The sequence below is a fragment of the Notolabrus celidotus genome, chromosome 11, assembly GCF_009762535.1.
Source record: "Notolabrus celidotus isolate fNotCel1 chromosome 11, fNotCel1.pri, whole genome shotgun sequence".
NCBI lineage: Eukaryota > Metazoa > Chordata > Actinopteri > Labriformes > Labridae > Notolabrus > Notolabrus celidotus.
In genome coordinates, this window is record NC_048282.1 from 35743970 (window position 1) to 35767960 (window position 23991).

General features: G+C 42.8%; 1 protein-coding gene across 3 annotated transcripts; it reads left to right on the top strand.

Moving 5' to 3' along the window:
- Window positions 1-413: 413 nt before the first annotated feature.
- LOC117821100 (PHD finger protein 20-like) lies at window positions 414-18986 on the top strand. Of its 3 annotated transcripts, none has more exons than XM_034695148.1 (18): window positions 414-435; window positions 3216-3295; window positions 3772-3943; window positions 4072-4156; window positions 6037-6110; window positions 6266-6533; window positions 6670-6753; window positions 8753-8812; window positions 9318-9504; window positions 9589-9698; window positions 9777-9908; window positions 10902-10988; window positions 11106-11248; window positions 12372-12471; window positions 12563-12758; window positions 12848-13046; window positions 15482-15728; window positions 16636-18986. In XM_034695148.1, the coding sequence occupies exons 2-18, from the start codon at window positions 3216-3218 to the stop codon at window positions 16770-16772; spliced, it is 2361 nt and encodes a 786-aa protein (XP_034551039.1). In that variant the 5' UTR covers window positions 414-435; the 3' UTR covers window positions 16773-18986. The 3 variants fall into 3 exon arrangements, with proteins under 3 accessions (XP_034551039.1, XP_034551038.1, XP_034551041.1); XM_034695147.1 differs by lacking the exon at window positions 414-435 and adding an exon at window positions 1016-1168; XM_034695150.1 differs by lacking the exon at window positions 414-435 and adding an exon at window positions 1019-1168 and having other exon boundaries at window positions 9777-9887.
- The last annotated feature ends 5005 nt before the right edge of the window (window positions 18987-23991 follow it).

Here is a 23991-nt window from a genome sequence, read left to right on the forward strand (position 1 = left end):
CCTCAAGAGGAGAAGAAAACTACGTCTACAAAGTTTGTTTGTTGAATGGAGGTCTATGAAAGAGGATTAGAGACACTGATGTTCTTTTAGCTCTGACCTTCTCCACGGAATGTTCCATTTGTTCTCAGAATTCTGACATCATCAAAGGTAGAATTCTGACATCATCAAAGACAGAATTCTGACATCATCAATTCTGACATCATCAAAGACAGAATTCTGATATCATCAAAGACAGAATTCTTGAATCCTGTCTTTGATGATGTCAGAATTCTAGAACACCTGCTGTTGCTCTCCATATAGACTGTTTCTCCTGCTGACACCTGATTGGTGGATACTACTCAAACTACAGACAGAGACCAGAACCCTTCTCAGACTAAAACCCAGACCCTGAGGTCCAGATTCAACATGTCTCTGAATCAGAATCTGTAATTACAGGTTAGTTGTAGCTGAAAGTAAAAAGCTTTGTCAGGTCTGTCCTCAAGAGGAGAAGAAAACTACGTCTACAATGTTTGTTTGTTGAATGGAGGTGGGATCCATCATTTCTGATGCTGCGTTCAGGGAAGTCAGGAAATCTAAGCGCTGATTGTCTTTAGTGACAGCATCAAGCAGATTAGTGTCTCAGTGTAAATGTTTGATCTAGAACAGATTGTTATATGCTTGAACACACAAGGAATTTGACTTTGGTAAACTGTGCTCTCTTTGTACAAGGTATAAGAATAAGACACACAAATAAAATTAAAAATATAATAATAATATCAGCTATAAATACAAAAGAACAAGTAGGCATGACTAATATGTACAGACTAAAATAATATGATATTAGTGCAGTGGTGATTAGCAGAGGTAGTTTTTACATTAAATAAATAGTAGTTAAATAATAAAATAAATAGAAATATAATATAATACATAACAATAGACTGTATAAAAGTACATAACACATTATATTAATACGTGATGACGTTTCAAACTCAGCGTGAAGCGCCTGACGTGATTGGTCCCACACACTGTTTTCACTTTTAACCAAACAAAGAGGAGGAAACCAAAAACACCAAAACACAGTCCTCCAATAGACTGACGGATAAACACAGACCAGCTGAACAATCCCCCCGCGCATGCTCTGTGTGATCATCCCAGTACTAAAGAGTGCAGTGCACAAGTAGCGCGAGAGGTAATCCAGCTTTTGTGATGAATATTTACTGATTTAACTTTCAGAGTGAAACTTAAACTGCATTAAGGTCTTTATAAAGGTCTCCGCGTCCCTGACAGAGACATTACTGAAGCAGAAGTTTGATCTTTGAGCAGCTGTCACTGAGAATTCAGCCTGAGCTAGCTGTTAGCTGCGTTAGCTTATGTATTGAAAGTCAATGGAGAGAAGAAACAACTCAGTCTAACAACACGCGCTCAATGAATAAACCTCCGCGAGCTGCTCGTCTGTTTGAGGGTTTAAATGCAGGAAACGAGCGCGTGCTTTGTCAGCATGTTGCGTTCCTTCTCTTCTCAGTCGGTTGTTCTCTTTGAAGCTAACAGGAACACAGAGAGCATTAGCATCTTTAGCTCCTGTCACATATCTTAAATGGCTCGCGAGGGGGCGGGACCCTTCCTGCTGCGTCGTCCAATGAAAACTCAGAACAGACGTTCTCGGCTTCTCGTTGACCAATCAGCTTCGTTCTCAGCTGCTTGTTGCCCAATCAGCTTCGTTGTGAGGGGAAACTAACAGATGGAGCAAAAATATGTCAAAGAGTTGATTTTAGAGAAAGTTTGTTTTATTCTCCGCGGTGGAGTTTCATCGTTTGACAGCGTGTGTTTAATCTTTCTAATTTAGGAGAACTTTCTTTTTGTCTGATGTTGAAACCGTGAAGAACAGAGCTCAGGTTAAAGTTTGTCACTGACCGTTATCTCAGAAACACGAGCGACGTCATCATGTGTGCTGTCGTCACGTGACGTAAAGAAGATCACTTTGATAACCCGACTAAACAAAACTCTTAACGTGTTTATCTCACGATTATATAAAAACTCTACTGTATGTAAAGAAACAGCTGATTTATTTATTTATTGTATTTATTTTATTTATTTATTTTTTACTTATTTATTTACTTATTTATTTAATTTATTTACTGATTTATTTACTGATACATTCATTTATTTACTTACTTATTTATTTAATTTATTTACTGATTTATTTATTTATTTACTTATTTATTTACTTATTTATTTAATTTATTTACTGATTTATTTACTGATACATTCATTTATTTACTTACTTATTTATTTAATTTATTTACTGATTTATTTATTTACTTATTTATTTATTTACTGATTTATTTACTTATTTATTTAATTATTTATTTAATTTATTTACTGATTTATTTACTGATACATTCATTTATTTACTTACTTATTTATTTAATTTATTTACTGATTTATTTATTTACTTATTTATTTATTTATTAACTGATTTATTTACTTATTTATTTATTTACTTATTCGTTTACTTATTTATTTACTGATTTATTTATTTACTTATTTATTTTTTAAATTATTTATTTATTTATGCATTTACTTATTTATTTAGTGATTTATTTACTGATTTATTTATTTATTTATTTATTTATTTTATTTCAAAGTGAAAAAGTTTATGTTGTTATGTTGAAGACAAAGAAGGTGACTTTACCTTAGTCCATCGAAAACCTGGTCTCTAGTCAACCATGCAGTATTTTCCTGACATTAGAGAGTGCATTAGTGAGATAGTGTTGCAGCGCGCCTACTCATAAGGAAGTGATACACTCATATTCTCAGAATTCTGGAACACCTGCTGTTGCTCTCCATACAACATCTCTCTGAATCAGAATCTGTAATTACAGGTTAGTTGTAGCTGAAAGTAAAAAGCTTTGTCAGGTCTGTCCTCAAGAGGAGAAGAAAACTACGTCTACAATGTTTGTTTGTTGAATGGAGGTGCGTTCAGGGAAGTCAGGAAATCTAAGCGCTGATTGTCTTTAGTGACACAGCATCAAGCAGATTAGTGTCTCAGTGTAAATGTTTGATGTAGAACAGATTGTTAGCTGCTCTTCATGCAGATATCTGTTTATAGAGAGAAAGAAATCCTCCTCACATTAACAACCATGCTGGATTGTGTTCCTCCTGCTTCTGCTCTCCATACTGACTCCTGAACTTGAAGGTTTTTTTGAAGGAGTCATGTTTTCTCTGTTTTCCTCCAGATGAAGACTCCTCCTGACAGATCAGGGATCACCTTTGAGGTCGGGGCGCAGCTTGAAGCCCGTGACTGCCACAAGAAGTGGTATGCCCAACACACACGCACACACATGCTTACAACACGCCTGCTGCTGTGGACGTGGTCCAGACTCCAGCTGCTACAACTACTACTATCCGTCTCCCCACTATCATCTCTCTCTCTCTTCATCTCCCTCTATCCCTCTCTCCAACACGGTCTCAGCAGATGTGTGTCTAACATGAGTCTGGTCCTGCTGGAGGTTTCTGCCTGTTAAAGGAAGTTTGTCCTTGCCACTGTAACTTGCTAAATGCTGCAAAGTGCTCTGCTCATGGTGGATTAAGATGAGATCAGACTGAGTCCTGTCTGTAAGATGGGACTGGATCTGATCCGGTCTTGATGTTGGGACTTTGTTAGTAATAGAACATAGAGTACGGTCTAGACCGGCTCTGTTTGGAAAGAGTCTGGAATAATCTGAGATTAGTTTCAATCAGTCTCTTTTTAACTTCACCGCTTTGAAAAACGTTCCACTTTCCTCCCGTCAGGTACGCCGCCACCATCGAGAAGATCGACTACGACACGGAGAAAGTCCTGATCCACTACCGCCAATGGAGCCGGAGACACAACGAATGGTTCCATTGGACCTCGCCGTTCCTGAGGCCGCTGGAGAGAGTCAGCCTGAGGAGGCAGGGTCTGAATCCTCCATGCTCACAGCCGGTACGACACGCAGGCTGCGCATGCTTCACAGACCAGCAATGCAACATCATTTATTTGTACTTGTAGTAGGATCAGCCTGTTTCTCTTCTTCTCTGATGGATCTGTGTCTCCTCTCCTCGCTGTCTCAGATGTTTGTTTCAGGTACGAAGGTCCTGGCCTGTTGGACCGACTGTCGCTTCTACCCGGCCAAAATCCTCAGAGTCAACAGGGACGGTGAGTCTGTGTTACACACCTGATTTATGATGCTGTACTTAGAGGAGGAATAATCAGATGATGATTGCATGAGGAAATACACTTACACACACAATTAGAATACTGTAATAATGTATTATACGCCTCTTAATTAGGGTTCAAAGGTCATCAAATGAAGGTGTGTAGGTGTTCGGGGTCAGATTCAGAGTTTCAGATGTGAGCGATGGATTTTAAGGCGACTCGTGTCCAAAGATCTGAGGGGTCTGGAGGTTGTGTATGCGCTGAGGAGGTCAGCAATATCAGAGGGATTAGAGTTCAGGCTTTAAAAGCACACAGTTCAATCTCTGTTATTGTATATGCTGCACACACACACACACACACACACACACACACACACACACTCACACCTAACATGCAATACAGGAGAGATGTCAGTGAGGGGGCTTTGGAGGAGTTACTGCAGCTCTGTCTGCAGAATTCAGCGTCCTCTGTCGTAAAGAAAAGCAGCGCTGAGGATGAATTCGACGTGGACGCAGAGAGGCGTCGAGTTAAACCCTGATTCAGAGTGTAGAGTCAATGTTTCAGAATCAGAATCAGAATCAGAATCAGCTTTATTCGCCAAGTATGCTTGAACACACAAGGAATTTGACTTTGGTAAACTGTGCTCTCTTTGTACAAGGCATAAGAATAAGAATAAGAATAAGAACTACAATAAAAAATAAAATGAAAATATAATAACAATAACCTTAGCTATAAATACAAAGAAACAACAAATAGCTTGACTAATATGTACAGGCTAAAATAATATGATAAAGTGCAGTGGTGAGTTGCAGAGGTAGTTTTACATTATAAAATAGAAGTTAAATAATACAAAAATAGAAATATGGAATTCTGCTTGAGAATTGTTGCATTGTATATCTACATGTATATTTACAGAGAGTATTGATCCAACAGGTATGACACTGTTATGGTTTAGTGTTCATCAGAGTGACAGCCTGGGGGAAGAAACTGTTCTTATGGCGGGTTGTTTTGGCGCACAGTGATCTGTAGCGCCTGCCGGAGGGGAGGAGTTTGAAGAATTTGTGTCCAGGGTGTGAGGGGTCAGCGGTAATGCTCCCTGCCCGTTTCCTGGCCCGGGACCGGTACAAGTCCTGGATGGGGGGCAGGTCGACACCGATGATTTTCTCTGCAGTCCTTATAGTCCGCTGCAGTCTGTGTTTGTCTAGTTTGGTTGCAGAGCCAAACCAGACAGTGATGGAGGTACACAGAACAGACTGGATGATGGAGGTGTAGAACATGATCAGCAGCTCCTGGGGCAGGTTGAACTTCCTGAGCTGACGCAGGAAGTACATCCTCTGCTGGGCCTTTTTTCTGATTGTGTCTATGTGGGAGGTCCACCTCAGGTCCCGGGAAATAGTGGATCCCAGGAACCTGAAAGAGTCCACAGTAGACACAGTGCTGTTCAGGATGGTGAGGGGGGGGAGTGGGGGGGGGCTTCTCCTGAAGTCCACTGTCATCTCTACCGTCTTGAGCGGGTTCAGCTCCAGATGGTTCTGACTACACCAGAGAGCCAGCTGTTCCACCTCCTGTCTGTAAGCAGACTCGTCTCCGTCCTGGATGAGACCGATGACGGTGGTGTCATCTGCAAACTTCAGGAGTTTCACCGAGGGGTCTCCTGAGGTGCAGTCATTGGTGTAGAGGGAGAAGAGCAGTGGGGAGAGAACACATCCCTGGGGGGCGCCAGTGCTGATGGTCCGGGTGCTGGATTTGATGCTCCCCAGCCTCACCTGCTGTCTCCTGTCCGTCAGGAAGTTGGTGATCCACTGACAGATGGAGGCCGGCACTGTGAGCTGGGTTTTCAGAGTTTTGATCAAACAGCTGTTTGTGTCTGTGTGTTTTAGAGTCCTACACCGTGCGTTTCTACGACGGCGTGGTTCGGACTGTGAAGCCCACCAAAGTCAAACCTTTCCAGGAAGTAAGGAATGCTTGATTCCTGTTGGATGTCTTCATCAGCGAGTCCTCCTCCATCCTAACTCACCCATTTGTTTATGTGTGTGTGTGTGTGTGTGTGTGTGTGTGTGTGTGTGTGTGTGTGTGTGTGTGTGTCTGTTTTCCTGTGTGCATGAGAAGAAGTCCAGATCAGAGAAGTATGCCGTCGGAAGCGAGGGATGGGAGGAAGGGGAGAGCGGTGAGGACGGAAAAGAGAGTGAGGACGAGGGGGATGAGGAAGAGGAAGAGGAGAAGAAGGATGAAGAGGAGAGGGAGGAGGAGGAGGAGAAGGAGGAGGAGGAGGTGATGTCAGAGGAGAAGGAAGGAGGTGAGGACGTGGAGGAGGAGAGGAAGAGGAAAGCTGAACCTTCATCCTCACATCCAGCAGCAAAGAGGAAAACAGATGACGGTGAGTGACGCGGCGACCTCTGACCTCTCTCTGTTGATGTAAAGGCTGAATGATAAGATGTTTGTTTGTTTGTTTGTTTGTTTGTTTGTTTGTTTACAATCTTGCTGCAATCGCTGATGAGTCTGTCCTCTCTCAGGTGGCAGCGGTGCGGCTCACGATGAGCCAATCACAGCTGACCCCGCCCAGCCGGCCCCTACAAACCCCGCCAACATCAACAAAGGTAACTTTAAAAGAGTCCCCTTAAAAGAGTCCCCTAAAAAGAGTCTCCTTAAAAGAGTCTCCTTAGAAGAGTCTCCTTAAAAGAGTCCTCTTAAAAGAGTCTCCTTAAAAGAGTCCCCTTAAAAGAGTCTCCTAAAAAGAGTCTCCTTAAAAGAGTCCCCTTAAAAGAGTCTCCTTAAAAGAGTCCCCCTAAAAAGAGTCTCCTTAAAAGAGTCTCCTTAAAAGAGTCCTCTTAAAAGAGTCCCCTTAAAAGAGTCCTCTTAAAAGAGTCTCCTTAAAAGAGTCCCCTCAAAAGAGTCTCCTTAAAAGAGTCCCCTAAAAAGAGTCTCCTTAAAAGAGTCTCCTTAGAAGAGTCTCCTTAAAAGAGTCCCCTTAAAAGAGTCTCCTTAAAAGAGTCTCCTTAAAAGAGTCCCCTTAAAAGAGTCCTCTTAAAGAGTCCCCTTAAAAGAGTCTCCTTAAAAGAGTCCTCTTAAAAGAGTCTCCTTAAAAGAGTCCCCTAAAAAGAGTCTCCTTAAAAGAGTCTCCTTAAAAGAGTCCTCTTAAAAGAGTCCCCTTAAAAGAGTCCTCTTAAAAGAGTCCTCTTAAAAGAGTCCTCTTAAAAGAGTCTCCTTAAAAGAGTCCCCTCAAAAGAGTCTCCTTAAAAGAGTCCCCTAAAAAGAGTCTCCTTAAAAGAGTCTCCTTAGAAGAGTCTCCTTAAAAGAGTCCCCTTAAAAGAGTCTCCTTAAAAGAGTCTCCTTAAAAGAGTCCCCTTAAAAGAGTCCTCTTAAAAGAGTCCCCTTAAAAGAGTCTCCTTAAAAGAGTCCTCTTAAAAGAGTCCCCTTAAAAGAGTCCCCTAAAAAGAGTCTCCTTAAAAGAGTCTCCTTAAAAGAGTCCTCTTAAAAGAGTCCCCTTAAAAGAGTCTCCTTAAAAGAGTCCCCTAAAAAGAGTCCCCTTAAAAGAGTCACCTTAAAAGAGTCCTCTTAAAAGAGTCCCCTTAAAAGAGTCTCCTTAAAAGAGTCCCCTAAAAAGAGTCTCCTTAAAAGAGTCCCCTCAAAAGAGTCTCCTTAAAAGAGTCCCCTTAAAAGAGTCCCCTTAAAAGAGTCTCCTTAAAAGAGTCCTCTTAAAAGAGTCCCCTTAAAAGAGTCTCCTTAAAAGAGTCCCCTAAAAAGAGTCTCCTTATAAGAGTCTCCTTAAAAGAGTCCTCTTAAAAGAGTCCCCTTAAAAGAGTCCCCTTAAAAGAGTCTCCTTAAAAGAGTCCTCTTAAAAGAGTCTCCTTAAAAGAGTCCCCTTAAAAGAGTCTCCTTAAAAGAGTCCCCTTAAAAGAGTCTCCTTAAAAGAGTCCCCTAAAAAGAGTCTCCTTAAAAGAGTCCCCTAAAAAGAGTCTCCTTAAAAGAGTCCCCTTAAAAGAGTCCCCTTAAAAGAGTCTCCTTAAAAGAGTCTCCTTAAAAGAGTCCCCTTAAAAGAGTCTCCTTATGGTCATGTGTCATAATTTGTCATTTTAGATAGGAAGACTCTGAAGCATGGCAAGAGTAGAGGAGGCTTCCAGAGTGCTGGGCGGGTCTTAAAGAGACAGTAGCTGAAATGAAGCTGGTCTATAAAGACAGGATAAGAGGGAGATGGGATAGAGGGAGATGAAGAGAGAGAGAGATGATAGTGGGGAGACGGATAGTAGTAGTTGTAGCAGCTGGACTCTGACACGCCCACAGCAGCAGAGATCCAGAGGAACCTACGAGACAAGGGAGCTCAGGGACTCCAGAAAGGTCTATGGTTAGTAACTTTAATGGGACAGGAAGAGATCCAGAGGAAATCTGTGTCTTATCCTACAGTCCTTCCAAAATCACTGCCCTTACTTTAGATCTGATTATCTGTGTTGATGTGATGTTGTTTCTCTGTCTGATTTTCATTGAACTCTCTTTGTTGCATAACTTAGCTTTAAGAAGCGTTTCAAATTGAACTGAAGTTATATTTAATGTTTTATTAAACTATTCTAAATATCTCATCTCTGTTGTTTCGTGTCTCAGATGTCCTGCTGGAACGTCAGTCCCACCTGCCCACCACACACAAGTTCAGCAGAGAACCATGTAAGTACACAGAGTTATTTAAAAAGTAACTTATGGAAAAACGAATTGTTTTAAAGTAAAAAAATATATAAATATACATTTTATTGTAATGTATTTAAATAAATAATATCATTTTAAAGCAACTGTGAAAAATTAATATTTTATTGTACTTTATTTAAATAAATATTATTTTAAATAATTTATGAAAAAAACATTATTTCAAGTAGTTAATGGACAAAACAGAATATTATTTAAAATTAGATTATGAAAAAAAATTGTAGCAATTTATTAAACTATTAATATTATTTTATAGTAATTAATGAAATAAAATAATATTATTTAAAAGTTAATTATGAAAAAAAACATTTCATTTTGTTGCAATTTATTTAACAAATCATATTATTTTATAGTAATTAATGAAAAAAAGCACATCTTTATTTTATAGTGGTTTATATAAATAAATAAATATTTTATGTTAATTTATGAGAAACACATACAGTACTAGTACTTCCCCGTCTCCCCTCAGTGTACCGGGTGATAAAGAACCAGCCTCCTCCCATCCTCTCCATCGAGCTCGACCACAACCCCTTCAAGTGTCCCGCTGCCGGCTGCACCAAGTCCTTCAGGAAGGCCAGCCTGCTGCACTACCACATCAAATACTACCACTCCGACCAGCAGCTGGACGAGGGAGGCGGCGAGCTGGAGCCACCCAGGTCAGATCAACGGTTCGAATCCCAGAATACTGACTTTGACAGGAGGGAGGTTTTGTTCAGGACTAACGGGGCCCGTTGTTGTAGGAGGAAGAGGACATCGTCCAAGGGGGGCGACTTCATGTCGGAGAGGAGGAGTGAGGACCAGGATGACACCTGTGAGCATGTGGACAGAGAGCACAGCATCATGGGAGCAGGTAGGGTGGCTTTGCAGATACATGTAACCCTGCAAAGATCAAACATGGTTAAAATGAATCCTGCCCGTCTGTAAGCAGAGGTGAAGAGGGAGAAACCTGGAGGGCTGGACCGAAAGGAGAGGAAGAACTTCCTGAGAGTCAAACTTAAGAAGAAGAAAAAGAAGAAGAAGAAGAGGAGGAGCCACTCAGGTGGGAGTCAAAAACTGTCAGGTCAGCTTTAGAAAGAGACAAGGTGATATTTTCACATCTGTTTTATGATTACACTTCAGATCCTCACAGAGACACGAGACCCGGAAACAGCAGCGACGCCGACGTAGACTCTATTTACAAAGACGCTAATGTCACCTCACGGAACGTGGGACCTCCTGCTGAGGGACTTTAGTATTTTAAATGTTTAGCTCAGCTTCAACTCAACAAGCTAGCTCTCAAAAATCATGTCAGAGATGGACCGGTGTTCCAGTTTAAAGCGCGACCCTGTTAACTGGAGACTCTCAGCCGGATGCATCCCTCACAAACGTCTTTAGATGATCATTAAATATCTGATGAGGATATTTGGAGAATAAAAACTAAACTAGGATGCATTCCCGAGGACACCCTCTGTGTTTCAACAGCTGTGTAAACTCCACAAACACTGACACGTTCAGCTGAAGATCTCCAGTTTACAGGGTCACTCTTCAGACTGGAACACCGGGAGCTGACAGAGACGCATTCACACCATCAGGCTCAGAGAAGACCGATGTTCAGGAGTTATTAAACCAAGTGGATCACAGGTGTGTGTGATGTTATTGTGGTTTGAGGGGGGAATAAAACACTGAGGGTACTCGTTTAGCATAGCAGGCCCCGCCCCCTAAAGTTCCTGGACCTTAGGAGAGTACTACCCCCAAAGCAGGGACTTTTCAGGGGGAGATGAACTACCTAGGAACTAAATTTAGACCCTGGTTCCTGCTGTGGAAATGAAATTAGTTCCTCAGAAGGTTCCTAGATCCTGGGAGAAGTTCCTGCAGTCAAAAAGCAGCTTTAGAATAAGTCTGAGCCTGTCGGGGACAAAAACGAGAACTTTTACCGTCCTTCAGAGTCACATTACCGAGGTAGAGGTAATGAAATATGTCTGCACACAAGCTAAGATGCACAAGGGCACCCCCGTGTGGCCACATGAAGAATGACACACACAAGTTGTAAGTTTCTTTCTTCTCTTTCTGTCAGGACTCGGCAGCAGTGACGATGAGAGCTCAGACAGACCTCCGATCACTCTGAAGCTGTCCTCTGATCTCCACGATGTAGACACACATGGTGGGAACTCTCTCTCACACACACACACACACACACACACACACACACACACACACTGAAACTGTACAGAGGTGTAGATGACTCGTCTCTGACCTCTGCTCCATTTTAACATTTCAGTCGACGACGGCAGCGACTGGTCGACACTAACGGCAGAGAGCGGAGAGGACACGCCCTCTTGGCCTGTGTCTATGGATACAGAGGAGTGTGAGGTGGTGAGGTGTGTGTGCGAGGTGGACGAGGAGAACGACTTCATGATCCAGGTAAGACGAACACACAGTGAGTCTCAGCTTCACTGTAAACAGGTCCACAGAGGCTTCCCTCTGGCTTCCTTCAGCGGTATGAACCTGAAACAGAAACTGATGTTCTTGTGATGTTCTTGTAATTAACGGGTCTTCAGTTTGCTGAAATAACAACATCATGATGCAGATTAGTCCAAAGTCCAAAGTCAAGCTTTGTCAGGTCTGTCCTCAAGAGGAGAAGAAAACTACGTCTACAATGTTTGTTTGTTGAATGGAGGTCTACTAAAGAGGATTAGAGACACTGATGTTTCTTTAGCTCTGACCTTCTTCACGGAATGTTCCATTTGTTCTCAGAATTCTGACATCATCAAAGACAGAATTCTGACATCATCAAGGCAGAATTGTGACATCATCAAAGACAGTATTCTGACATCATCAAAGACAGAATTGTGACATCATCAAAGACAGTATTCTGACATCATCAAAGACAGAATTGTGACATCATCAAAGACAGTATTCTGACATCATCAAAGACAGAATTCTGGAATTCTGTCTTTGATGATGTCAGAATTCTAGAACACCTGCTGTTGCTCTCCATACAGACTGTTTCTCCTGCTGACGCCTGATTGGTGGATACTCCTCAGACTACAGATAGAGACCAGAACCCTTCTCAGACTAAAACCCAGACCCTGAGATCCAGATCCAACATGTCTCTGAATCAGAATCTGTAATTACAGGTTAGTTGTAGCTGAAAGTAAAAAGCTTTGTCAGGTCTGTCCTCAAGAGGAGAAGAAAACTACGTCTACAATGTTTGTTTGTTGGTGGAGCTGCTCTTCATGCAGATATCTGTTTATAGAGAGACAGAAGTCCTCCTCACATTAACAACCATGGGAGTAGAGAGGTCATGACGCTCCTGCTGTTGCTCTCCATACTGACTGCTGACACCTGATTGGTGGATTCTACTCAGGCTACAGACAGAGACCTTCTCATTCTGGACTCCTTCCCACAGATTCTTGATCTGAATGAAGTCTGTATTTGTTGTAACCTTTGTTGTGTGTGTGTGTGTGTGTGTGTGTGTGTGTGTGTGTGTGTGTGTGTGTGTGTGTGTGTGTGTGTGTATGTGTGTGTATGTGTGTCTCTGCAGTGTGAGTCGTGTCTGTGTTGGCAGCACGGGACCTGTATGGGTTTATACGAAGACAACGTCCCTCACAACTACATCTGCTACTACTGCAGACACACCGCAGGTACGGTCTGATCCGTCTGACATGTTGGTGTGTGAGGACGTCACTGTCTGTGCAGTAAATCTGAATATTTGAATCTGACTGTGACGTTCAGGTTGGAGGCGGGCTCAGCGCTTCCTGTCAGAGCCTGATTTGCTGATATCAGGTCACATGTTTGGCCTTTCCTGCGTGAAGGAGAACTACTCAGAGATCAACGCCTCCAAGATCTCACACACCAGACGCCTGCTGGCACACACACACGGTCTCAATCAGGTCCTCAGCGGGCTGCAGCTCAAAATCAGCCTGTTACAGTGAGTTACAGCGACAGACGAGCGTCCGTTCATCTGATTCAGTCCACGCACGCCATCAGAATGTTTCATCTCCCTGTTTGTGCTCCCAGCTCCCCGTCACACCCCGATCTGCAGCTGTGGAGGTTACCATGGAGAAGAGAGGAAGGGTCGAGGCTGGCGTCCAGCCCGAGAGGAGACACCCCCCTCTGCTACGTCAGCAGCGAGCACTGCTACCAGAAGCCTGGAGCATCATGGGAGAAAGCAGAGGAGACGGTCGTAGTGAAGCAGGAGCAGGACTATGAGCAGAAGGTAAGGAGTGAGGGGGAGCAGAGCGGCTCCACGTCTGAGTCCAAGTCTGTATCAGAGTCAGATTGTGACGATCTGCAGGTTCCTGTTCTGAAAAATCAACCTCTGAGCTGGAACCCCAAAACTCGGCCTCCAAACATGAGACAAATATGTCATCTAAAAAATATTAGAGGTGGGACAAAACACCGATACGGTGATATATCATCGTCCTGACCTGTGTGAGAAAGTATCCTTATGAGGGGAAGAATATTGAGATGAATAAACAGATATTAGAGTGTGGCTGTAATTCACAGTTTTATGTGTATTTGCTGTTCTTACTTTTCTAAACCCCCCTCTTAGAAACACGTCTCTCATCCTGGTTGAATCCATAATAAGTCAAAGCTCGCCAGGTGAGCTCGATGACATCAGCAGCTACCTTTTTTTAAACCGCTGTGACGGCCTAATTCCCCCAGATCTGTGTCCGGTCCGTCTCCGATCCGTCACAGCACCAGATCTGATCGGTTTCTATTCTAGTCAATGTGTTAACTTCCACTGGATCCGCTCCGTTGCGTTCCGGCTGCGTCTCTGATCCGGCAGGTCGGAGTCCTCCGGATCAGATACACAAGACTTGCATCACAACAAGGTTATTTTCATGGCTTAGCTTAGCAGTGTCAAGCTGAGCCTCTGGATTAAAAAAGACTGAACGACTACCAAGCTCCCCAAAAGAGAAGCCAAAACATTCAGCCCTCCCCTTGCTGATTGGCTGCAGTATAAGTCAAAAGCCCGCCCCCTCCATGTTATCAGATGGAACATGGGTCAGACTCTAAAATCAAAAACATGTCACGTTAAAGTGCGTTCTCCTCGTCCTGAGTTCTATCTTTACTTTACAAAACAAGACAGTCGATCATTTTTACATAAGAATCAAAAAGTTCCAAAGCTTGAGAAAAACTTCAGTCATATATTCAACCTGATGCTGCTGCGAGCAACAGCACAGAAGAGAGAACAAGCAGAGGTGGGTCCCCTTAAAAAGATTGTGTCAAGGCCAAATTTTACCAGGTCCGTCTCCGGTCCATCTCAGCACCGGATCTGATAGGTTTCTATTCTAGTCAATGTGTTAACTTCCACTGGATCCGCTCCATTGCGTTCCAGCAGGTCTGAGCCCTCCGGATCAGATACGCAAGACTTCTCTTTGTGCCAGATGCCGGAGCACGACGCATCAATCTCAACAGAGCAGATGGAGCGGGACAGGAAGTCAGGCGGTTAATTTTCAGAATAAAAGACTCTGTGTTATCACCAGATCGTATTTCACTTAACTACAACAACAAACCAAAGTCATGATGAGCGGAGCCAGGCCTGGAGTCAACAGGTCAGAGGTTTTCAGAGGACCAGAAAGACAACATGGATGAGGAGAGGAGGAGGAGGAGAATCCTTGATTCAGGGATTACAGAAGGGGAGACCTCGGTCACATGACTCCAGCTGTCCGGAGGTCCTGCGAGAGCACAGAGCTGGATCGTAGGTTTCTTACCTTTAGACCAGTCCTTTAAACGACATGTAACTGGATGTTCATACAACATGGAAATAAGTCGCTCTGAGGTGGAGTCTGGCGCCCCCTGTGGGTGAAGTATCTTGCTTGGAACTCCTTCAAGAACAAGGGTTCCGAAACTGTTAAGTCCATGCCCCCCAAAATAACAGTTCCTGAGACTGTTCCTCCAAGCTACATGCAAGAACAAACAGGCCAATCCAAAAACCTGCATATTACTTTGTCAGAGGTTTTCAGAGGACCAGAAAGACAACATGGATGAGGAGAGGAGGAGGAGGTGAATCCTTGATTCAGTGATTACCATGGGGAAAAACCTCGGTCACATGACTCCAGCTGTCCTGAGGTCCTGCTCCATGCTGCGTTCTGAAAACACGGACGTGGGTGTTGACGGACGAGAGAACACAGATCTGGTGGTTCTTTGAGTCTCATGACACTGTGACACCCCGTGCTCTTAATCCTCTCCGTTTAAGACCGATCCTTTAGTTTGATACGAGGAACTCTGTAAAACAAACCATCATAAGCCGCCAGCTTCACCTTTAACCTGAAGGTCGTTTCATCTGAAATCACAGTCAGTGCAAGCTAAGATGAAAACACACAGAACACTTTAAAGAGGAGGGTTTAATTCTTAGATATAGTGTCGTCATGTTTCGATGCTTCTTCTCAGAGCGGTTCCTCCAGAGCAGCAGAAACATGAAGGGAAGAAAGGATGTGTCAGTGGGCGTGGTTATAAAAAGACAAAGCTGTTATTCAGAGCGGTATTAGAAGCAGCTCCTCTCTGCTGTTGCTATGAGACCACCAAAACCAGTTAGAGGCTCATTCTGGGGAATGGTGGACTATTTTTACCTGCTGGTTTCCTGAGAGTGTGAGGAGACGCTCGCAGAGACGTCCCTGATAACAATCCCGATTCTGTCCCCTGCAGGAAATCAAGACTGAAGAGGACGACCAGAAACCAGCTGTCATCACACACACCGTCACACACATAGACACGAGCAGAATAAAGAGAGAGAACCACACACACACAGACGGCAACCAACACACACACGCTCAGACGAACCCGGTGGAGGCGGCGCCGGAGGCCGAGTGTCAACTGAACCTGCAGGAACATGTCGAGTCTCTGCACCAGCAGATCAGCGCCAGGATGGACATGATAGAGAGAGAGCTGGATGGTAACACATACACACACACACACACACACACACACACACACACACACACACACACTAAAAGGAGCTGAAAACACACTGTCACATTATAGAACAGTGGAAGTTTAGCAGGATCGATCAAACTGACCTGATTGTTGGAGCGCTCAGGTGAGACCGTTGATCCAGGTTAATAGTTTCAGGGCTCTGAGTCACCTGATGCAGACGTACTCAGGTGACCCTCAGGTGTTGGTTGAAGACGTTAGATAGCTTGTAGTCAGGTTTTTAGGATTTGAATAAGGTGTGTGAATATATTTGGTCTGTAGCATCAAGTGAAAGTGAAAGTAAGAATGATTTTGTGATGATTTTATCAGGGTGTTCGATGTTATCGGTGAGGTGACGCAATAATTATGTGCATGAAGTGTTTTGAAGTGATGGTAACAGACACAGAATATCTATTTGTAATACTTGTGAAGCTCAGGTGATGAGAGGAGGAGCAAAATAACTCTCCTTTAACTCTACAAGTTTAACTCTGCATCTAAAGAACATAGACAAGAATATATTTCAAAATATCCTCATCAGATATTTAATGATGGTCTAAAGACGTTTATGAGGGATGCATCCGGCTGAGAGTCTCCAGTTAACAGGGTCGCTGTTTAAACTGAAACACCGGCCGATCTCTGCCACGGCTTTTTGAGTTCAAAAGGATTTTAAAGCCGTGTTGAAACGTCTTTGCTACTCGCACTCATCTCCTCTCTCTCTCTCTCTCTCTCTCTCTCTCTCTCTCTCTCTCTCTCTCTCTCTCTCTCTCTCTCTCTTTCTCTCTCTCTCTCTCTCTCTCTCTCTCTCTTTCTCTCTCTCTCTCTCTCTCTCTCTCTCTCTCTCTCTCTCTTTCTCTCTCTCTCTCTCTCTCTCTCTCTCCCCCTCTCTCCAGTCTTGGAGTCCTGGTTGGACCACTCCGGCGAGCTCGAGCCTCCCGACCCTTTGTCCCGCCTCCCACAGCTCAAACAGCGAATCAGGAGGCTGCTGCGCGACCTGTGCACCATGAGACGTCTGTCGGTGTGGCGCTGACACATCTCCCTCCTCAGACTCTGAACCCTCTGACCTTTGACCCCTGCACGTCTGTGGTGGACTAAAGAAGGAGACAGAAAGGAGCGGACTCTCGACCTGACGGACTGGACTTTTGAGTCTGTTGTGTTCCCTGAGCGTCGCAGCACAGCGCCCCCCTGTGGAGGAGAAAAGCTGAACTGTCACAGAGCTGATTTTAACAGTTTGTATAAAGTGACTGAGAGAAACAGAAACACAACGTCAGACCTGTGGAGTCGGGTTTTAGTTTGTAACCAGCTGACGTCGGGATGACATCACTTCCTGTTTGATGTTTTTAAAGTTTAGTATCTGAACTGACACGGGGCACCGTCGAGACTTCGGCAAAGCTAACCGCAGAGCTTAGACTGAAGTTCCCCCGAGATCTGCGTGACCTCATCCAGACACAACATTAACTGTAAATAAAGATGGATGACACCTCTCCACCCTGTTCCTCTGTACAAAAGTGAAGCCAAAATACTGTAATGGGCGCTGACATATTTCAGTGTTAGAGTTGTTGCAGAGGAGATCAGCTGGAGGCGGCAGGCAGCCACCAGGGGGAGCGCTACATGTTTTGGTTTCACTTTCAGGGAGCTGCTGTGTCATCCATCTTTATGTACAGTCTATGATTGAAACAGAGGTTTTTAAAGACGTGAGGATTTAGTAAAAAGGTTTCCACATTTATACTTTTATAAGTTTCCAGAAGGAGAGACTTTACCGGACTGAACGTTAAAACTTCCTTTACGTGTAAAAACATTCAGTTTAAAAGACGAAGTTAAAAACGGTATCCTGTAACTTTGCAGATTTATTTCCACTTTTTAACAATGAAAGGTCAGGACATTTTGTTTGAAAGGCGTTACGGCGCAGGTTTAGGTTCTGCTATTAAAACAGAAGTGTTAATATTCACATGTTCACACGGCAGAAAGAAACATGAGGAGGGATTATTAAGCTGTACAGAAACAAACGACTGAAACTGACGTGTGTGTTTGCTTTTAAGACGTCGTACTGTCACTCAGCAGTTATTCTTTTCCTTTTTATTTCATTTAAAAAAAACAAGTGTTAATAGTTTTTCACGTCTTCCTCAACTTTTCTAGATTTATATCACTTCTTTCATTTTCTGACTTTAGGAGAAAAAAGTAAAAAAAAACAGTTTTAACGTCCGTTCCTCTTAACGCTCTTTACCCTTGGGAACAGCTTATAACTCAGTGTGTCGTGCTCTCTCTCTCGCAGACTCTATGTAAAGGTTTCGTCCACTTTAACTCCAGAAAGGTGGATCTTTCTGAAGAACACGTTCTCTGTAAATACAAACACTTTCAGTTCTGTGAATATTTCTCATTACAGCCGTTGGGCAGAGCGAGGTTAATGCGTCTAATAAACTTTACAACACGAGCTTAGAGCAGCTGTTTTTATGTCATAAGATTAAACGTTTATATATGGACATGAAGCCAAGGTTTTTATCTCATGGTTTAAAACTCAACCTCTTATTAAGAGGAAACAAACATTATGTCTTCTGATAACCTCTGAAGAAAGCCCAGGAGGCGTCTTGAGAATCATTAAATATCACAAACATCCAGAGAGATTATCCCGGGCGCTAAAAGAGAAACAACTTTTCTAAGCGACATGGAGAAATAGTCGTACACACGGTTACTCAACACTTTTCAGTCATCGTGAGTTTCCTCCGCTGTGACTCAAAGCTTCTGAGAATGTAAATAGTTTTCTACTCTTGTTGGAGAAAGGAGTTGTACAAAGCTGAAGATGTATTTTGATAGAAAGATTATCTGGTTGTTAAATAAGTTTGGATCAGTGTGGAAACACAACAGGAAGCTGGAACCGGCTGAATCGACTGAAAACGAAGCAAAGAAGGAGCAAACGGGAAACTTGGGATGTGTGCGATGTTCCCTTCATGACCGCCTCACAACCCTTCGTGCAGACGGCATGACACTGATCTCTCTCTGAGGCGTTCTCTCACGTTCCACCATGAAAACAAACCTCCCCCTTTGCTCTCTCATTTCACTCCAGAGTTTCTCCAACAGGTGACGTCTGCTGCCTGATGTTGTTATCAGAAACAGTCTGTAGTTGGTTGATACAGATATTAAACCAATACTTCAATGCATCCATGTTTTCATCCTTTTCTGTCCTGTCTTTTCTCTTGATGAATTGCTCGGTTGGGTAACTCAGTGAAATAAAAACATTCAGATTTGATGATTGTTTCATTTGCAGAATTTGATTCAATTCCAAATGGTGCGTTCAGGTCCTCCTGAAACCTTGGAAGAAGCAGTTCTACATACATCTGTTATTTGATAGGCCTATTTGGACATGAGTTATAACACAGGTTCAATGTGAGGTGTAGTGCATCTTAAAGAAGAAGGATGGAGGGGCACTGTTGGTCTAGCGGTCTAAGCGCACCCCCTTTACAGAGACTATACAGGTTTGACTCCCAGCCGTGACCATTTGCTGCATGACCTCCCCCTCTCTCTGTTCCCCACACTTCCTGTATCCTCAGCTGCCCTATCTCATTTAGGAGTACGACAACCTCCAGGTGACATTAAAACTGGAATACTTTTTTATCTTAAGTCTCTAAAAGTAGTATGGGAGGTAGAGCCTTCAGCTATCAGGCCCCTCTCCTTTGGAATCATCTACCAGTCAGGGTCCGGGAGGCAGACACCCTCTCTACTTTTAAGAGTAGGCTTCAAACTTTCCTTTTTGATAAAGCTTATAGTTAGAGCTGGATCAGGCTTGGTGCAGCTCTTGGTTATGCTGCTATAGGCTCAGACTGACACACTGGGATCCTGCCTTTCCCTCTCTCTCCTCCCTATGTCTGTCGCTTACTTTAACTCTTCCTGTCCCATTAAAGTTACTAACCATAGACCTTTCTGGAGTCCATGAGCTCCCTGAGACTGCTATAGGCTTAGATTTTTTTAGGCTTAGACTGCTATAGGCTTAGACTGTCATACTGGGATCCTGACTTTCCCTCTCTCTGCCTGTCTCTTACTTTAACTCTTCCTGTCCCATTGAAGTTACTAACCATAGACCTGTCTGGAGTCCCTGAGCTCCCTGAGACTGCTATAGGCTTACATTGTTTTAGGCTTAGACTAATGTAGGCTCAGACTACCAGGGGAACTGAAACACTGGGATCCTGTCTTTCCCTCTCTCTCCTCTCTCTGCTACAACTACTACTATCCGTCTCCCCACTATCATCTCTCTCTCTCTCTTCATCTCCCTCTATCCCTCTCTCCAACACGGTCTCAGCAGATGTGTGTCTAACATGAGTCTGGTCCTGCTGGAGGTTTCTGCCTGTTAAAGGAAGTCGACTGACTTGGCAAACAGTACGTGAGGAAGACCGGTTGGATGCATACTGAGAAATGATCCTGAATCAATACAATATCCGGGTAGTTTTGGCATACTACAGATTTTGCTCTTGTTTACATTCTGCATATCACATTTTGGCCAAATGAGTCCGTACGCTGGTCTGCAGGTTTTCGTAGTATCTGTTCTTTGTTTATACTGTATACAGTGTTTGTGTTTTATACAGGAGCCCAGTGAGGCAGATGGTCTCTCTGTTTGTTCACTGACCAACAGGACACCACTCCCTTCTGTCCCTGTATATGTATGTGTGTGTGTGTGTGTGTGTGTGTGTGTGTGTGTGTGTGTGTGTGTGTGTGTGTGTGTGTGTGTGTGTGTGTGTGTGTGTGTGTGTGTGTGTGTGTGTGTGTGTCACTCTCCCCCTGTGGCTCAGCATATTGACAAAAAGCCTGAATATGGATTTTCCAGATCTCTCAGCTGCGTGTGTCCGACTGAAAGTGTAGGTCAGTCCATTAGAGTCCGGTCCACGTGTCAGAAATGTAAAATGGGTCAACAGAGCTGTGGAACAAACATTATTATTATTTAACATCTTTATTTAAGGTGATCAGATCAAAGTGATGAGAGGTTTCAGTTGATCTTACTGCTTTTAGATGCTTTAACTCTTCTAGTTCAGTTCATTCTTTAGAAACAGTTTAAATACAACGTTCGATAAACTGCATGACGTAAAAATGATACTTGGGACTCTTTACCTTGATATAGCATATTAGTATGGGAGGTAGAGCCTTCAGTTATCAGGCCCCTCTCCTTTGGAATCATCTACCAGTCAGGGTCTGGGAGGCAGACACCCTCTCTATTTTTAAGAGTAGGCTTCAAACTTTCCTTTTTGATAAAGCTTATAGTTAGAGCTGGATCAGGCTTGGACCAGGTCTTAGTTATGCTGCTATAGGCTTAGACTACTATAGGGTTAGACTGCTATAGGCTAAGACTGACAAAGGGTTAGACTGCTATAGGCTCAGACTGCTATAGGCTCAGACTGCTATAGGCTCAGACTGCTATAGGCTCAGACTGCTATAGGCTCAGACTGCTATATGCTTAGACTGCTTTAGGCTCAGACTGCTATAGGCTAAGACTGCTATAGGGTTAGACTACTATAGGCTCAGACTGCTATAGGCTCAGACTGCTATAGGCTCAGACTGCTATATGCTTAGACTGCTTTAGGCTCAGACTGCTATAGGCTTAGACTGCTTTAGGCTCAGACTGCTATAGGCTCAGACTGCTATAGGCTCAGACTACTATAGGCTTAGACTGCTTTAGGCTCAGACTACTATTGGCTCAGACTGCTATAGGCTCAGACTACTATAGGCTCAGACTTCTATAGGCTAAGACTAATACAGGCTCAGACTGCTATAGGCTCAGACTGCTATATGCTCAGACTGCTATAGGCTCAGACTGCTATAGGCTCAGACTGCTATATGCTCAGACTACTATAGGCTCAGACTGCTATAGGCTAAGACTAATACAGGCTCAGACTGCTATAGGCTCAGACTGCTATATGCTCAGACTGCTATAGGCTCAGACTGCTATAGGCTCAGACTGCTATAGGCTCAGACTGCTATATGCTCAGACTGCTATAGGCTCAGACTGCTATAGGCTCAGACTGCTATAGTCTCAGACTGCTATATGCTCAGACTGCTATAGGCTCAGACTGCTATAGGCTCAGACTGCTATATGCTCAGACTGCTATAGGCTCAGACTGCTATAGGCTCAGACTGCTATAGGCTCAGACTGCTATAGGCTCAGACTGCCAGGGCAACTGTCACACTGGTATCCTGTCTACCTGTCTCTTACTTTAACTCTTCCTGTCCCATTAAAGTTAATCATGGTGGATTAAGATGGGACTGGATCTGACCCGGTCTTGATGTTGGGTCTTTGTTAGTAATAGAACATAGAGCATATTCAGACGTTACAGTATTCATCTTCTTTGCTTGGCTTTTGAAATGAATTCTCTAAACTATTAAAATGATGATCTTATATCTAAGGAAGGGGGAAGTGTATGAACAACCAAAGCTACTTGTTCAGCCTCTTTATGACCTTTTTAATCTCTGAGGTCAGGAACGAAGCACTGATGATAGAAATGAAATCACGTTTTCCACTCTGCTGCATTCAAACAGCTTTACCTCTGATTTAAATGTGACTCAGCAGACCTGAATGAGTCCACTGCTGCTTTTAAAGGTCTCTTCTTCTTCTCTCTGTCTATGTAAAGAGTTAACATGTCTGGGAAATATAGACTGGTTTGTTTTTAATCCGAAGTGTCGACGGTTTCTTTTCTCTCTCTGCCAGAAGAACGAGAATCCAACCCAAAAAATCCCATCTGGCTTCATCACGAGTTTACTTTCCATACTCCTACATTCATGTGCAAACTACAGACGGGCTGCATTGTTTTAACACAGAAGTAATAATGTGTGTGTGTGTGTGTGTGTGTGTGTGTGTGTGTGTGTGTGTGTGTATGTGTGTGTGTGTGTGTGTGTGTGTGTGTGTGTGTGTTTGACCTGTTTGACTTTGGCCCTGTTTCTCTTCACAAAGCTAAAAGCAGCGCTGTGTTTGAAGTCTCTCAGTGATACCTGATCCTCAGGGGACAGTTCAGCATGTGTGTAATGATCTTAAACCAAGCACAGGTTTCCACTCCAGTAAAATGCAACATGTATATCAGTGCAGCATATATTCATCCAAACACCTCATATGTAAGACAAACACACTGACCAGACAATCAGGCTGTCACATGATTACTTTTATCTTCTGCAGACCCAGAGATTCATTTCTGTCCTCTGTTGGTGTCGTGGGTCTCTGATGGACAGATCTGTAACCTTTTATTTTAAACTTTCTCTGTGGAGCCTCTTGTACCATGTAGAGGACATCCTGGCCTTTTCAATGAGCTCTCTGTTGGTGTATTTCTTTCAAAACATGACTTCTGCTTTTTCAAAACAGCAGCCGTCTCAGAGATCATGTTTAATGTGGGGGCAAGAGAGGCAAACAGTTGTAAAATACACATTTATGATGTGATGATTTTTATGGAAAGAAAAGCCTTGAACTAACTTTCATACAAGTTTTAAATTACTATACATGACATTTTAGTTATTGTATGTCCTTTGTGATTGACTCGCCTAATATGTCTTGTATTAAACTCATGGTATCACAGATGCAGCGAACTGTTCAGGATGGATGTTAAACCATATGATAGCATGTCATTAAAGTGTGTTTAAAATGTTATTTAAAGAGTATGGTTTAGCTTTGTGCTACTTTAGTGTAAAGTGGTGCAGTTTAGTAGGCTATATTTAAATAGCTTAGAGTTGGACTTAATCACATCTTAAGAGCACTTAGCCCACTAAAAGATGCTCCAACATGATCAACCAGACTTTATTAGTAAAACCCTTTTCATACAATGAGAATGTAACACAAAGGGCTGTACATAAAAATAATAAAAATAGAATGAAGTGATCATACAAATAATAAAATAATAATAAGACCCCCCATCTCCTCATCCCAATCCCAATCCCAATCCCACAGTCCATATGTAAGGTTAAGAACATGATACATGCAATAATGATAATAATAATAATAATAAATAAATAGAAATATATAAAAAATAAAGGAAAAATGAAAAAAGAAGTTGGTGATGAACTGAAGAAATGCTCTCATGATATCTTAATGAGGAAACACTGGAGACAAAATAAGATGTTAAAACTCAAAACAGGAAATGAAGCTCACCAAAATAAAATAAATTAATAAGATAATAAAACACTAAAATATTAAACTAGTAAAAGAAACTAAGATGCTACACAAAAAAAAAATACAGCAAAGTAAAACAGAATAAAATATTAAAAAGCTGGGAGGTAATCTGTAAAAA